The 13,093-nt window shown below is 35.6% G+C and overlaps 1 protein-coding gene across 5 annotated transcripts in view; it reads left to right on the top strand.

Moving 5' to 3' along the window:
- Positions 1–13,093, top strand: part of gulp1a (GULP PTB domain containing engulfment adaptor 1a) — a 57,218-nt gene that overhangs the window by 42,272 nt on the left and 1,853 nt on the right. For 4 of the 5 annotated variants that reach the window (XM_067409339.1, XM_067409341.1, XM_067409340.1 and 1 more), the window contains 8 exons: positions 3,856–3,917; positions 8,174–8,245; positions 8,580–8,678; positions 9,056–9,193; positions 10,294–10,410; positions 10,512–10,598; positions 12,539–12,671; positions 12,826–12,920. In XM_067409339.1, coding sequence (XP_067265440.1) covers positions 3,856–3,917; positions 8,174–8,245; positions 8,580–8,678; positions 9,056–9,193; positions 10,294–10,410; positions 10,512–10,598; positions 12,539–12,671; positions 12,826–12,920 — 803 coding nt within the window. Of the gene's footprint in view, positions 1–3,855; positions 3,918–8,173; positions 8,246–8,579; positions 8,679–9,055; positions 9,194–10,293; positions 10,411–10,511; positions 10,599–10,789; positions 11,015–12,538; positions 12,672–12,825; positions 12,921–13,093 lie in introns of all 5 variants that reach the window. The other variant, XM_067409343.1, reaches the window with a different exon arrangement.

Raw genomic sequence — 13,093 nt, 5'->3', positions numbered from 1 at the left:
AATTAGCTCATATGTAAAGAGTTAGATAATGTTTTTTTTATTGTTATTGTTATTATTTATTTATTTTTACCATAATTAGTTGGTCACAGAAAATCTGATAATATAATTAAATGCTTTAAACCAGCCTTTTTGGACATTTAATTTCATTAGTATTAAGTGTTCCTTGTGTTCCTGTTTACAGATACATTAAGCATAACATACAGTTAAGATTGTGAAAAAGACAACACCTTCCCCCAGAGAGCCTTTCCTGGCTATCCAGTTTGGATCTGGAAGGGAGCAGGAATGCACTGGCCAGCATGTGTTTTTGATGGGGCTGATCCACTACTTTTGCCAGTTTTACGCCCCTCCTTTTATTTTTTGCAAAGAAAGTTTGGTTTCATGTTGTTTTAATTCCCTCTTCTCACTCACTCAATTCGACTAATTCCAAAGTTTCTTCAGCCTGAACTATTGTTAAATTGCCTCTTAATCCCAAATCGAGGTTAAAGCCCAGCTCCAAATGTAAGGTTCCATATAATAGGGTTACTCATCCTAGGGCTAACTTAAAGTCCAATCCCTTGTACACTCAAACCAAAAATTATTCAGGCCCTTCATAGATATGACACCATTTAAATTTTGTTCACTTATAAGGGGTAGATTTAATGTTAGTTTCAGATAGAGGGTTAACTTAACCTTCCTTGTAGGGTTATCTCCATTAGGTTTGGATTAAGTCCCAATCCCAAAGGGGTAGGTTTAGTGTATGTTTTGGATACCAGTCAGTTTAAAACATGGAAAACCAAAGTGTGTGTGTGTGTGTGTGTGCGCGCGCGCTTAATCTATTCAAGGAACACTTAAGAATGCTATTAATGTCCAATAAAGATTGGTTTAAAGCACTTTAATGACATTTTCCTATTTTATACGACTGTACATCAGTTATATGTTCAATAAGTTAACAAAGCATAAAAAACATGAACTATTTTTATGAGCTAATTAAACAAAAATACAATTATAATGACAATGAATGAAGAACTCACTATTTGTATATAGCCTGTTAAACAATATAGAGACTACAATATATAAACTATGAATTAACTATAAACTAAATTTGGAAATGATTTGAAGTACTTTATTACTGTATACTTATCATAAAGTGTTCCCAAATAATCTTTTGATTCCCAAGGGTTATCTGCTTAAATATAGAATAATGAAGTGTAAAGTTAAATGTTCAATTACTGTTCACATACTCAACAGGTATAGACTTTGTTTCTGAATTAGATGGTTGGAAATTCACAAAGCTCGAAGGCAGAAACACTGTTTGTGTGATGACAAAGAAATAATTGGACCCAGATTCTTTCCAGACTTATGCATCCAATTACCAGACACAGAACATTAAATAGCAACAGTGTCTGTTATTTAGAGCATAATAAATTCAAGTTTGAACCCACACATGATCAGCTTGAATAGCCCAAACAGCACAAAAGACTTCTCAGTCGTGCGACTTTGAGTTATGATTTGGCATAATCTCTGATGTGATTTGTGCTTCTTTTTTTTTCTTTTCATGCTTTTAAGCTCAGAAATGATTGCATTTGATGAGTGCGGCTGGTTAATTAGTGACGATCTAGGGTTTTCCAGAATACTTCACAGTATCCTGTAAATAACCTTAGCTAAATTATACACAATACTGCCTATATACTTATATTACAACAGTTGTGCCATTGTGCTATCCTTTTCTGTCTCTGTCTCATTCTTTCATTTTATTTACTTCCATGCAAACCGCTTGAAGACATTTCTGATCATGTCATCATCGCATTGCTAAAACCTCCAGGCTTTCATAGCATGTAGCTGGAGATGACAGAAATACCTTGAGAATATGGATAAAACATAATCTTTATTTAATGAAAAATTGCTTGGGTTCTTACAAGAACTTGCGGTCCAGAACATGTATTAAAATGCATATTCAACACTTAATCTATTTCAATTGAAATGCAACACAAAGCGCCCAGGGCATTTCATTACTGTTTGTTAGAGTGGCTTAAAGAAGCATTAGTATTGTAATAGATCATTCTTATCTTATTTTTGCTATAACGTCGTCTTATTGCCATTCAGAGCTCCATGAATCAAAGCAGTGAGCTGTAAAATTAGATGCGGAGACTACCAAGGCTCTTACGCTCTTCTGAAGCCCTTGCAGAGGAATCCTGTTTAAGAATATGCCAAAATGTTCTGATTTGACAGACTTGATATTCACTCATTGATCATTTGATGTTAGTGTGGGAAACGTTATCGATATTTGGCCACTCTTCCAATTCAGTACTATTCATTAAATGCAAAACACTCACTCAGCCTACTATTAGTTGATAGTCGAGATGCTCAGATATGCACAAGAAATTTGATGGGACCATAGACACAGTTACTTTTGTCACATTTCACTGATTTCTGTAATGACCTTCTGACAGATTTTTCTTTTTGTTTGTCACCATTCTCAATTTTTATTGGTTTCCCTTCAAAAAAAAAAAAAAGAATAAGCAATGCCATCAGTTTCAGGATCACTATGATCCTTATGAAACGCATACCGTTCTTACACACAGATCTACGCAGAAGCACTGTGACATTTTGAGGTGTGCTCTCTTCATTTGACCTATGAATCACACTCTATGAGGAATCTCAGCAGGCAAACACACTATACCCTGACAATCCATGGAAGAAGAAAAACTGGCAGATTTTCAATAAGCAATGGATTTATGAGGATAAGAATGAGATCAAAATATTCAACTGTGAACCTTGATAATTAACTTGAAGGTTCATGTACATGACATGTTATATATCTATAACTCAACAATTTAAACCCTAATCGCACTGAATGCCTCAAAAAGTGTGGCTAACTTTTGTAATGACCGCTTATCTAAGAGTAATTTTTCAGTCCACAGGCCATTTCTTTTTCTGTATATTTACAATTAACTGCTAATTAAAATCGATCACTGCTTTCTTGAAATACCAGAAGAGGTTTTGAGTCCTCAGGGGTCTCTTTATTTCGATCTGCCTGAGTTATACTTGGCTAAATGGGAGATTAATTGGTCGTTGTTTCCTTCTAAATGGTTGTATGGCGAATGTCCAGAATACTGTTGCATAACACTCTCTCAGAAGCTTCGCATTTGTAATACGTTAAAGCAAAGTTCAAAGAAAGATTTGAAAAAAGAGTGTGAAGAATGATGCATTGCCAAATGGCCGACACCCCATATAGGGAATAGGGAGTGATTTTGGACACACAATGGTGTGGCTATCTCTGTTTGTGATGCCGAGTAAATCGGCAGGCGCTCTGAATGTTGCGACTCCTGTGGCTTGTTTGTCACGGTTAGGCCTTGCAGTTTCCTCTAAGCTGTCACACAAGCACAGGCATGTCGGTGTCTCCTGTCCATCACATCTGACCCCCTGTCTGCACTCCTTTAAGGCCAATTTCAGTAATTCGCCCTCTGACAAGCCAGTTTGAGCTACACTGCAGCATTAGCTGAAATCCTTCTTGCACACAGGCATATGGCTGTTCATCTTCAACAGTCTTTGAAATTGCTTTATTTAACAGTTACGTAAGGACATTAAAAGAGAAGTAATTATTTATAATCATGTATTCTGTTGTTGAAAGCTATTTACATTGGTTTCACTGCTAAGAGGTCTAGACAGCAGTTGAAAATAATCATTTATAATAACTGGTTTGTTGTTTATACACATGCACTAGAATTTTCACTGCTAAGAGGTCTGAACAGTAGCTGATTTAAAGGACTGACTCCGTTTTATAGACTGTTTGTCTAAAACGTTAAGAATATCATTGAGGAATTGCATACTTCATAAAGCACTTTATTAAGTTAATAGTGTTCTGTCTCTTTCTAGATAAATCATGGATGCATACTCCAGAAGCTCTGGCCAAGCATTTTATAGCATACAATGCCAAGGTATGTGTTATGAACCTCTTTTTCCAAATATTTTTCTCATAAGATTTATTGTTGATGAATGTGGCTGTTTTGCTAATCCATACTTGTTTGTGGTGTTGTATAATTTTTTACTACCTTTGTGCACCTGTGTACTACCGTTAAAAGGTTTGGCGTCAGTAAGATATATTTTTGAAAGAATTCTCTCAACAAGGTTGCATTTATATCATTTAAAAACAGTATAACTTTGTGAATTATCACACTTTAAAATAACAGATTTGTTGTAATAGGTTTTAAAATAAAATTTAAAGCTGGATATTCAGTAGCCATTACTCTAGTCCTCAGTGTCACATGATCCTTCAGACATTCTAATCTGCTGATTTGGTGCTCAAGAAACATTCAAACTAGAAATCCTGTAGTGCTTCTTGAAAAGATAATGCAAATGCTGTCATCATTTACTCACCCTCAAGTTGTTCTAAACCTGTATCCATTTCTTTTCATCTGTTGAACACAAAGAAGATATTTTGTAGAATATGTGTAACCAAACAGTTGCTGGTCCCCTTTGACTTCCTTTAGTATGAAGAAAAAAAAAAAAAACTTTAGAAGTCAATGGGGACCAGCAATTTGGTTACCAACATTCTTCAAAATATCTTATTCGTGTTCAGCAGAAAGACTTTTAGAGGTTTAGAATTTTATTTTTGGTGAACTATCCCTTTATATATATTTATATATATTTATATATATATATATATATATATATATATATATATATATATATATATATATATATATATATATATATATAAAATATAATATAATATAATATAATATAATATAATATAATATAATATAATATAATATAATATAATATAATATAATATAATATAATATAATATAATATAATATATACAATACCCTCCACAATTATTGGCACCCTTAGTAAATATGAGCAAAGGTGGATGTGAAAATAATTGTGCATTGTTCATCCTTTTGATCTTTCATTAAAACAATTCACTAAATTCTAACCTTTCATTGAAGGAAAACAGTTGAAAGTGGGGGGAAACTCACATTATGAAATAAATGTTTTTCTCCAAAACACATTGGCCACAATTATTGGCATCCCTAGAAATTCTTATGAGTAAAATATCTCTGAAGTATATTCCCATTCATATTTACATTTTTTTAGCACACCAGGGTGATCATGAACATTACATTGTCCAGCCATGACTTCCTGTTGGAGTACAAACATGTGGAAACACAAAGGCCAAATTCCCTTAATCAATCATCACAATGAGAAAAACCAAAGAATATGATGTGCAGCAAAAGATTGTTGAGCTTCACAAAATAGAAAGTGGCTGTAAGAAAATAGCTAAAGCATTGAAAATCCCCATTTCCACTATCAGGGCAATAGCTTTTTGGCAGCAAACCCACCAGATGGGTTTGGTGCACACATGGATAAAAAGTACCCCATACCCACGGTTAAATATACTCCTGGATCTTTATTGTTGTGGGCCTATTTTTCTGCTGGAGGTCCTGGACATCTTGTTCAGATTCATGGTATCATGGATTCTATCAAATACCAAAAGATAAAAAATCAAAACCTGACCGCTTCTGCTAGAAATCCAATAATGGGCCGTAGTTGGATCTTCCAACAGGACAATGATCCGAAACAAACATCAAAACCAACACAAACATGTGTCACTGAGCACAAAATGAAGCTTCTGCCATGACCTTCCCAGTTCCCTGACCTGAACCCTAAAGAAAATGAGTGGAGTGAACTGAAGAGAAGAAGCACCAACATGGAGCTGGAATCTGAAGGATCTGGAGAGATTCTGTATGAAGGAATGGTCTCTGATCTCTTGTCAGGTGTTCTCCAAACTCATCAGGCATTATAGGTGAAGACTCAGAGCCGTTTTATTGGCAAAAGGAGGTTGCAAAACGTTTTGAATACAAGGGTGCCAATAATTGTGGCCAATGTGTTTTGGAGAAAAACATTTATTTCATACAACAAAAGAAAAGAAAAACTCTTGTACTATGAACTATGACAATAAATAACTTGACTTTATTTGAAATAACAGTGAATCTTGCAGAATAAAACCAGGAGTATGAAGAAAGAAAATGGGGGCAGTTTTGATTTCATATCGACTTAAATGCTTGCTGGCATAAATACAGCAATTGTACAAAAAAAAAAAAAAAAAGAGAAAAAAATCCAGAGGTCTAAACTGATCAATGAAAACACTATATCAATTTGTCTTTTTTTGTACAGTTTTTTCACAAAACAATGAATTTGTTTGTGTCTCTTTTGCTATTCATCAAACATCGTGTGGGAAAGAACATCTCGTATACACTGTCAGTGCTGTTTTACGCTCCGTTTCACCATAGACTCATCTTCTGTTCAGAGCTGAGAAGCTGTCTACTCCCGAGCAGTGCTTCTAAGATGTCTTACTGAATTCCTCCCAAAAACAAAAGGATTTGATTCTCAGAGCTGCTGAAGTTTCAGCTGTGTTTTCTGCCTTTGGAGACGAGAAGAGAATAGACAAAGAAAATGAATTAAAGAGGGAAAAAATGGTATTCTGCCAGTGTAGCAGGTGATAGATGAGCGAAGGCTGGATGTCTTTGGCAAAAAAAAAAAAACCTTCGAACAGACCAGCAGGGAACAGTCGTCAGGAACAAGAGTCTCTCCACCCAGTGTAATGTAGTGTATCTATCACTCCTGCCTCACATTCTGTCCTACCGTGCTCACTTGCCCTTGAGTGTGGACAACATCCATCATAAATACGTGCTGCAGATGCGTTGATGGAGTCGGTTTTGTTTAACTCCAGTTTGGAAGATAGACATGTAGTGTGAAATACTAAATTCTTCTGGTGGAAAAGAAATGATCAGGGATAATCATGAATCCATTTCTTTCAATGCATTCTTTGAAAAAATCTGACCAGCAGTAATGACTGAGTCACAGAAATTAGTGTTTGGAAAGGTGGAGGGACTTTTTAATGATTCTGTTTATATCCTCGTCAAAGAAAAGTAATGTTTTTGTGACGAGTGAAAATGGGTCAGACAAGAAAATCATTTAAGTAAAGTCTGGGAATCTTTGTGGATACCTACAAATTACTGTTCATTTATTCATTTCAATAGAGTAGCCATTAGGCTAAAGTAGTAATGGCAAGGTGTAAGCCATTAGGGTATGTTAAATCAGGACCTTTGTTAAATCAGCTAGCACAGCATCTTGACCTGGACTGGGTAAAAGATTAATAGCTCCATCTGTTGGAAGCTAAATGTAGTGTTGTACATGTTGGAATTTTATATCACAAACTCTGACCTGTTCCATATTAAATGTGGACATTTTTCTTAGTAATCATCAAAGCCTTTTAAAGAAATTTTCAAGTATAGTGTTCAGTTATAATGTTAATGTCTGCACAATGAAAGGAAGTACTGATGTGATTTGCTTTCTTCCTTAGAGGATTAGTTCAGTTTCAAATCAAATTTACCCCTAGGTTTACTCACCCTCAAGCCATCGTAGGTTTATATGACTCATTTCTTTCTGATGAACATAATCGGGAAATATTAATAAATATCCTGACGCATCCAAGCTTTATAATGGCAGTAAGCGTTACCAAACAAGTATGAGCTGAAGAAAGTGTCTCCTTTCACATCCATCCATCATAAAAGTCCATATTTAAGTTCCGTATTCAAATTATGAAAAAAACGGAACTGGTCAGTTATACTTTTTCCATAAGTTAAATAGGGAAGGTGTAGGACAAAGCATAAGGTTTTTAAACTGTGAGAGTTTTACACTTTCTTTGAAAGTTGAATACAGAAGGCGGTCTGCCGGAAGCTAGATATTTTACTTAATAACTTGTTAAATATGTATATTTTTATTTTTACACAAACGCATCGCTTCACTTCAGAAGGCCTTTATTAATCCCTGGAGCCATGTGTAGTACACGTTTATGATGGATGGATGTGGATGGAGACACTTTGTTCAGCTCTTACTCCTTTGGTAATGTATAATGCCATTATAAATCTCGGATGCGTCAGGATATTTGTTAATCTTTCTCAGATTGTGTTCATCAGAAAGAAGAAAGTCATATACACCTAGGATGGCTTGAGGGTGAGTAAAGCTGAAAGTGAACTAATCCTTTAAGTAGTCTCCTTCACGTGCAGCTTATTTTTTCATTGACTTTTTATTTTATTTTATTTTACTATTTTTATTGTTATTTTCAAATCTGTCTTCATAAAACATAAAAATTCCACACCATATAATTTTCATGTTTCTCTCATAGTTTCTGGGGAATACAGAAGTTGATCAACCCAAAGGTACAGAAGTCGTAAAAGATGCTGTCAGAAAGCTCAAGGTAAATTACCGTAGCTTCACATTGGCTGCACACAATAGGCATAATTGTTTTCATCTGGAAACAGGAAGTGGTATTTCTCTTGAGGATGTAATCTCAGCACCCTCCAGCTGTTTTAGACCTTCAGTGGTGGATCACAGCTTACCTGTTTAATGAGGCAGAGAGAACTTTATTTTATAAACCCTTCTCACTTAATGTTACATTATCGCTTATAAGGGGTTTTGATCAAATAAGAAAAGCTATTTATGGTCACTTGTATTTATTATTATTATTATATCTATTATACTGTACATATCTGATCTCTTTGAATCTGATTGTGGTCGTTCTCTCTTTAAAGTTTCAGAGGCATATCAAGAAGTCAGAGGGACAGAAGATCCCAAAAGTGGAATTACAGATCTCCATCTACGGAGTGAAAATATTAGATCCTAAATCAAAGGTATGTGCATAGCCTAACAAACAGATTTATGAAACAAATTGCATCACATGAGCAATATTGTTTAAGATGAGCCAAGTGAGAGACTCTAATGGCCTTATAAAAAGCATTTGGACACTTTCTGGTTGTTAAATTTTAGTAGATCATGATCATAGTTAATATGATATATTACACCTGTGGTAATTCTCCTATGACACCCATGAGAACCTGAGGGTAACTGACTTTAGAATCACCATAAGATAAGTTGGTTAATAATTTGTTGTTTAATTTACATTAAGATTGTATAAGCGTGTCCTAATACTTTTTGGTGCCACTGTATGCCCATATCTAGGCCCTATATTTTGTCTATACTGTCTCTAATCTTGTTTTTTTCTTCACAGGAAGTACAGTACAACTGTCAGTTGCACCGGATATCCTTCTGTGCAGATGATAAGACAGACAAAAGGATATTCACATTCATTTGTAAAGATTCAGAGTCCAACAAACATCTCTGCTATGTGTTTGACAGTGAAAAATGTGTAAGACAACGGATAATGTCATAATAATAATAGTCCTAATTCTTTTTAAAGCTGCAGTCCGTTACTTTTTTTTGGTTAAACATGATCCAATATCAATTACTGAGCAAGTACATAACCAGCCAGAGTTCAAAACTATCTCCTTACCTTAGCCCGGTTCACAACGGTAAGCTTGTAATAATGTTTTCTAATAAGAGTGGTAATGGTAATTCGAGCATGCAGCCGTTCGTCTTTGCGTCATTACTTCACATCTGTTTACATGAAAAACAAGTCCCAGCTAGTAGGCTATATCACATATGAGAATGCTGCTGCTGGTAGGGGATCATTTATAGCCTTTTCTCACAGTAGCTGCAATAATTAAACTTTTTATTTTGATGGTGGATTGTAATCCAGAAAAGTCCAAATGACAATCATCAGTGACAACTGGAGATTCACCCATAGTGAAAAGACTTCGGACTGCGGAGTGGCTACAGAAACTGAAATCTACAGGTAACGCTAATACACACTAAATACACAGTCATGTAGTGCTGATGTTGTTAACATTAACAGTTTGAGAACAAAGTATAACAACAATAATAATTTGCACGGTGTGACGTGATCCGAGCTAAGCCATGGTTAGATTTAATCGCTATTGGCAGCGCGATTTATTGTAATGCTTTTTTCCTCAGTTGGTCAGAACAAAAGTGGCAGATTTGTTACTTACTTGTTCAGATGACATTTTCTGGTTATAATTCTTATTTTGGTCATACTTTCAATCTGAGATTCTGAAGTACAGTATCCACACAGATGTGGCGACTGACAGCAAACAGATTAATCCGCGCTGAGGAGCCGTGCCGATGCACAACCCACATAAAGATGATAATTCCGCAAATAACTGCAATTGCAGGTTTTAAACAGAGATGGCGACAAAGAGTCAAAACTTACGGACTGCAGCTTTAATGAAATGCTTGCTTTTACATATTTATTAATTATATATTAACTATATTCATATAACTTTTAATTTAAATTGATTCTTAAATGTGGCTCAAAAGACAAACAGCCTAACGAAACACTGCTGATGATGTTACTAGGAAAATCATCTGTAATTTATCTGTCGATTCTAGGCAGAAGAGATAACATTGACCATCGGCCAAGCATTTGACTTGGCTTACAAGAAGTTTCTGGAGTCTGGGGGAAAAGACGTAGAGACAAGGAAACAGATAGGTGGCCTGCAGAAAAGAGTGAGCATGATTTACAGTTACAGTTACATAACTGCTGGTACTCAATGACTCAAATGCAGTAGGACTCTTTGTGTATGACAAATCGATATCTGTCTTTATAGATTCAAGATCTTGAAGCTGAAAATTCGGAATTGAAGAAGCAGTTGCAAGTCTTAGAGGAACAGCTGATGATTGCTCAAGTTCCTCCTGTAAGTGCTGCATGGACTTCCTGTCAGTAGAGTGTACCTAATTGCCGTTCACCATTCTATTAATTAGCTGCATATAAATCAGCTATGCCTAAAGACATTTTCTAAACTCATGTGCTTTTTCTTTTTTTCAAAGAAAAATCCCAGCAGGAAAACTAGATCACCAGCGCTGACTAGTTCTGATCTTTCCACAGCTTCTTCACATTAACTCTTCTAATGAGGCCTATATGCTTCAGAGACCCTCATCTCTCTTCTGGTGTCACAACGTGACCTCGTTCTCTTGTCTCGAAATCTCTTCTGTTACACTAACGCCAATGAGCTCACCTGACTCTAACCTTTCTGCTGGTCTTCTGACTCCTCCACCTGCTAAACCAGCTCTGTCAAAGCCTCCCAGTGGAGCCAGTGTTCCTCGCCCTCCTGTTAAGCACTGTTCTGTTTACTCTTTCTCTGTTTGTGGTCTTGGTTGTTGGTTTCAGTGTTTTTTTTTTTTTTTTTCTTAGAAGTTTTACCCTCAGATTTTAAAGGCTAGTTCACACAGCCCCAACAAACACCAACACTAGATTCCAGTGGTTGTTGGGTTTTGTTGGATCAATGTGTTCACTCTGTGGGTATTTGTTTGGGGCAGTGTGAACCAGCCTTAAGCAGTCATACATTTTCACTAAGACCCATTTTACTTCTGTAATTTGACATATGTCTAAGTAAATCATTCTTTTTGCAAGCAAAAAATATGGGGCTTGAATTCATAATTTGGGAATTGATTGGATCATGAAAATATGGAAGCTTGTTTCCGCCAGAGTAAAAACTAAAAATTAATTGTGAATTTTTAACTCACAGTTCTGACTTTTTTTCTCGCAATTGCGACTTCATATCATGCAATTCTGAGAAAAAAGTCATAATATAAACTTGGAATTCTGACTTTTTTCTTGCATAGCGACTTTATATCTTACAATTATGACTTTATAACATGCAATTCTGACTTTGTGACACACAATTGCGACACAAAATTCTGACTAAATCGCAAAAAAAATTTGAATTGCAAGAAAATAGTCAGAACCGCAAGTTTTAAATCTCAAAATTCTGACTTTTTCTTTATATCACACAATTCTAAGAAAAAAGTCAGAATTGCATGATATAAACTTGGAATTCTGACTTTTTTCTTGCAATTGCGACTTTATATCTCACAATTATTACTTTATAACATGCAATTCCAAATTTATAACACACTTGCGACTTTTTATCATGCAATTCTGACTTTATAAATCGCAATCGCAAGTTTATATCATGCAATTTTGAGAATACAGTTAGAATTGAGATAAAGTCAGAACTGCAGGTTTTATATCTCACAATTCTGACTTTTTCTCGCAATTTCAGCTTTATATCACACAATTCGGACTTTATAACTCGCAATTGCAAGTTTATATCTTGCAATTCTAAGAAAAGACAGAATTAAAAGTCACAATTATTACTTCTTTTGTTTTTCATTCCGTGGCAGAAACAAGCTTCCATATGAATAAGATTAGAAAGTGAGAGGAATTTGTAATATCAGCGAAGAAATAATGTTTGTTTACACAAGTGGGTTTTTTTTTTATTTGTTTGTTGATTGTATGATTTAGTAGGATCTATTTTGATTTCATGTTGACTTTAACATTACACTGTCAGAAAAAAAGGTACAGTGCTGTCACTGGGGGCGGTACCCTAAGGTACAAAGGTAAAAAGGTACATCTTTGTGCCTTACTTACCCCTAAATTGTGCATATTAGTACCTTAAAGGTATATATTAGTACCTTTTTACCTTTGTACCTTAGGGTACCGCCCCAGTGACAGCACTGTACCTTTTTTATATACTCTTTAATATGTAGCACTTTATTCTTGTTTTAACTGATGAAAAGGGTTTTCAAATGAGTTATTCTTCAGAACGCTCATCTACCTCACCCATTTTTGCAGGGAAACAGCATGTCCTCGAAGACCCCCACTGACATATTTGACATGGTTCCATTTTCTCCAATGACCCCATTGGTTCCATTACCAGCAAGTAATGGCTCGGCCCCTCCACCCCCAGCAAGGCCTACAGAGATTAGTAAGTTGTCTCTTTATTATAAAAGTTGAAAAATGTTGGCTCATTCGACCATAAAGTCAGGTTGCGTAGGCATTCCTTTTACTTTATATATTATAGAAGTTAGCTTTAGTGGCCTGTAAAATGATGGAAAAAAGACTCCCCTCTTTTTCTTCAGGGAGAGACGTGTTTGGTGCAGAGCCATTTGACCCATTCACCTGCGGTGCAGCTGACTTTCCTCCCGACATCCAGTCAAAGCTGGATGAGATGCAGGTGACTGCATGTCTGTGAATTATTAGCAAAAGGACTGGTGTGAATGAGCAGCTAATGGAGCTGACGGTAGGCACTGCTGCAGCTGTGAAGACACTCTCAGTTCAGAACGGACCAGTAGGATGATTTCGTAAAATTTAGTTTTATGTTCATTTTGGATTGAGTGCTATATGTAG

This window comes from Chanodichthys erythropterus, chromosome 14 (assembly GCF_024489055.1).
Source record: "Chanodichthys erythropterus isolate Z2021 chromosome 14, ASM2448905v1, whole genome shotgun sequence".
NCBI classification, from domain to species: domain Eukaryota; kingdom Metazoa; phylum Chordata; class Actinopteri; order Cypriniformes; family Xenocyprididae; genus Chanodichthys; species Chanodichthys erythropterus.
Note: the sequence above shows the minus strand (reverse complement) of the source record. Positions and strands in the feature narration are given on the sequence as shown.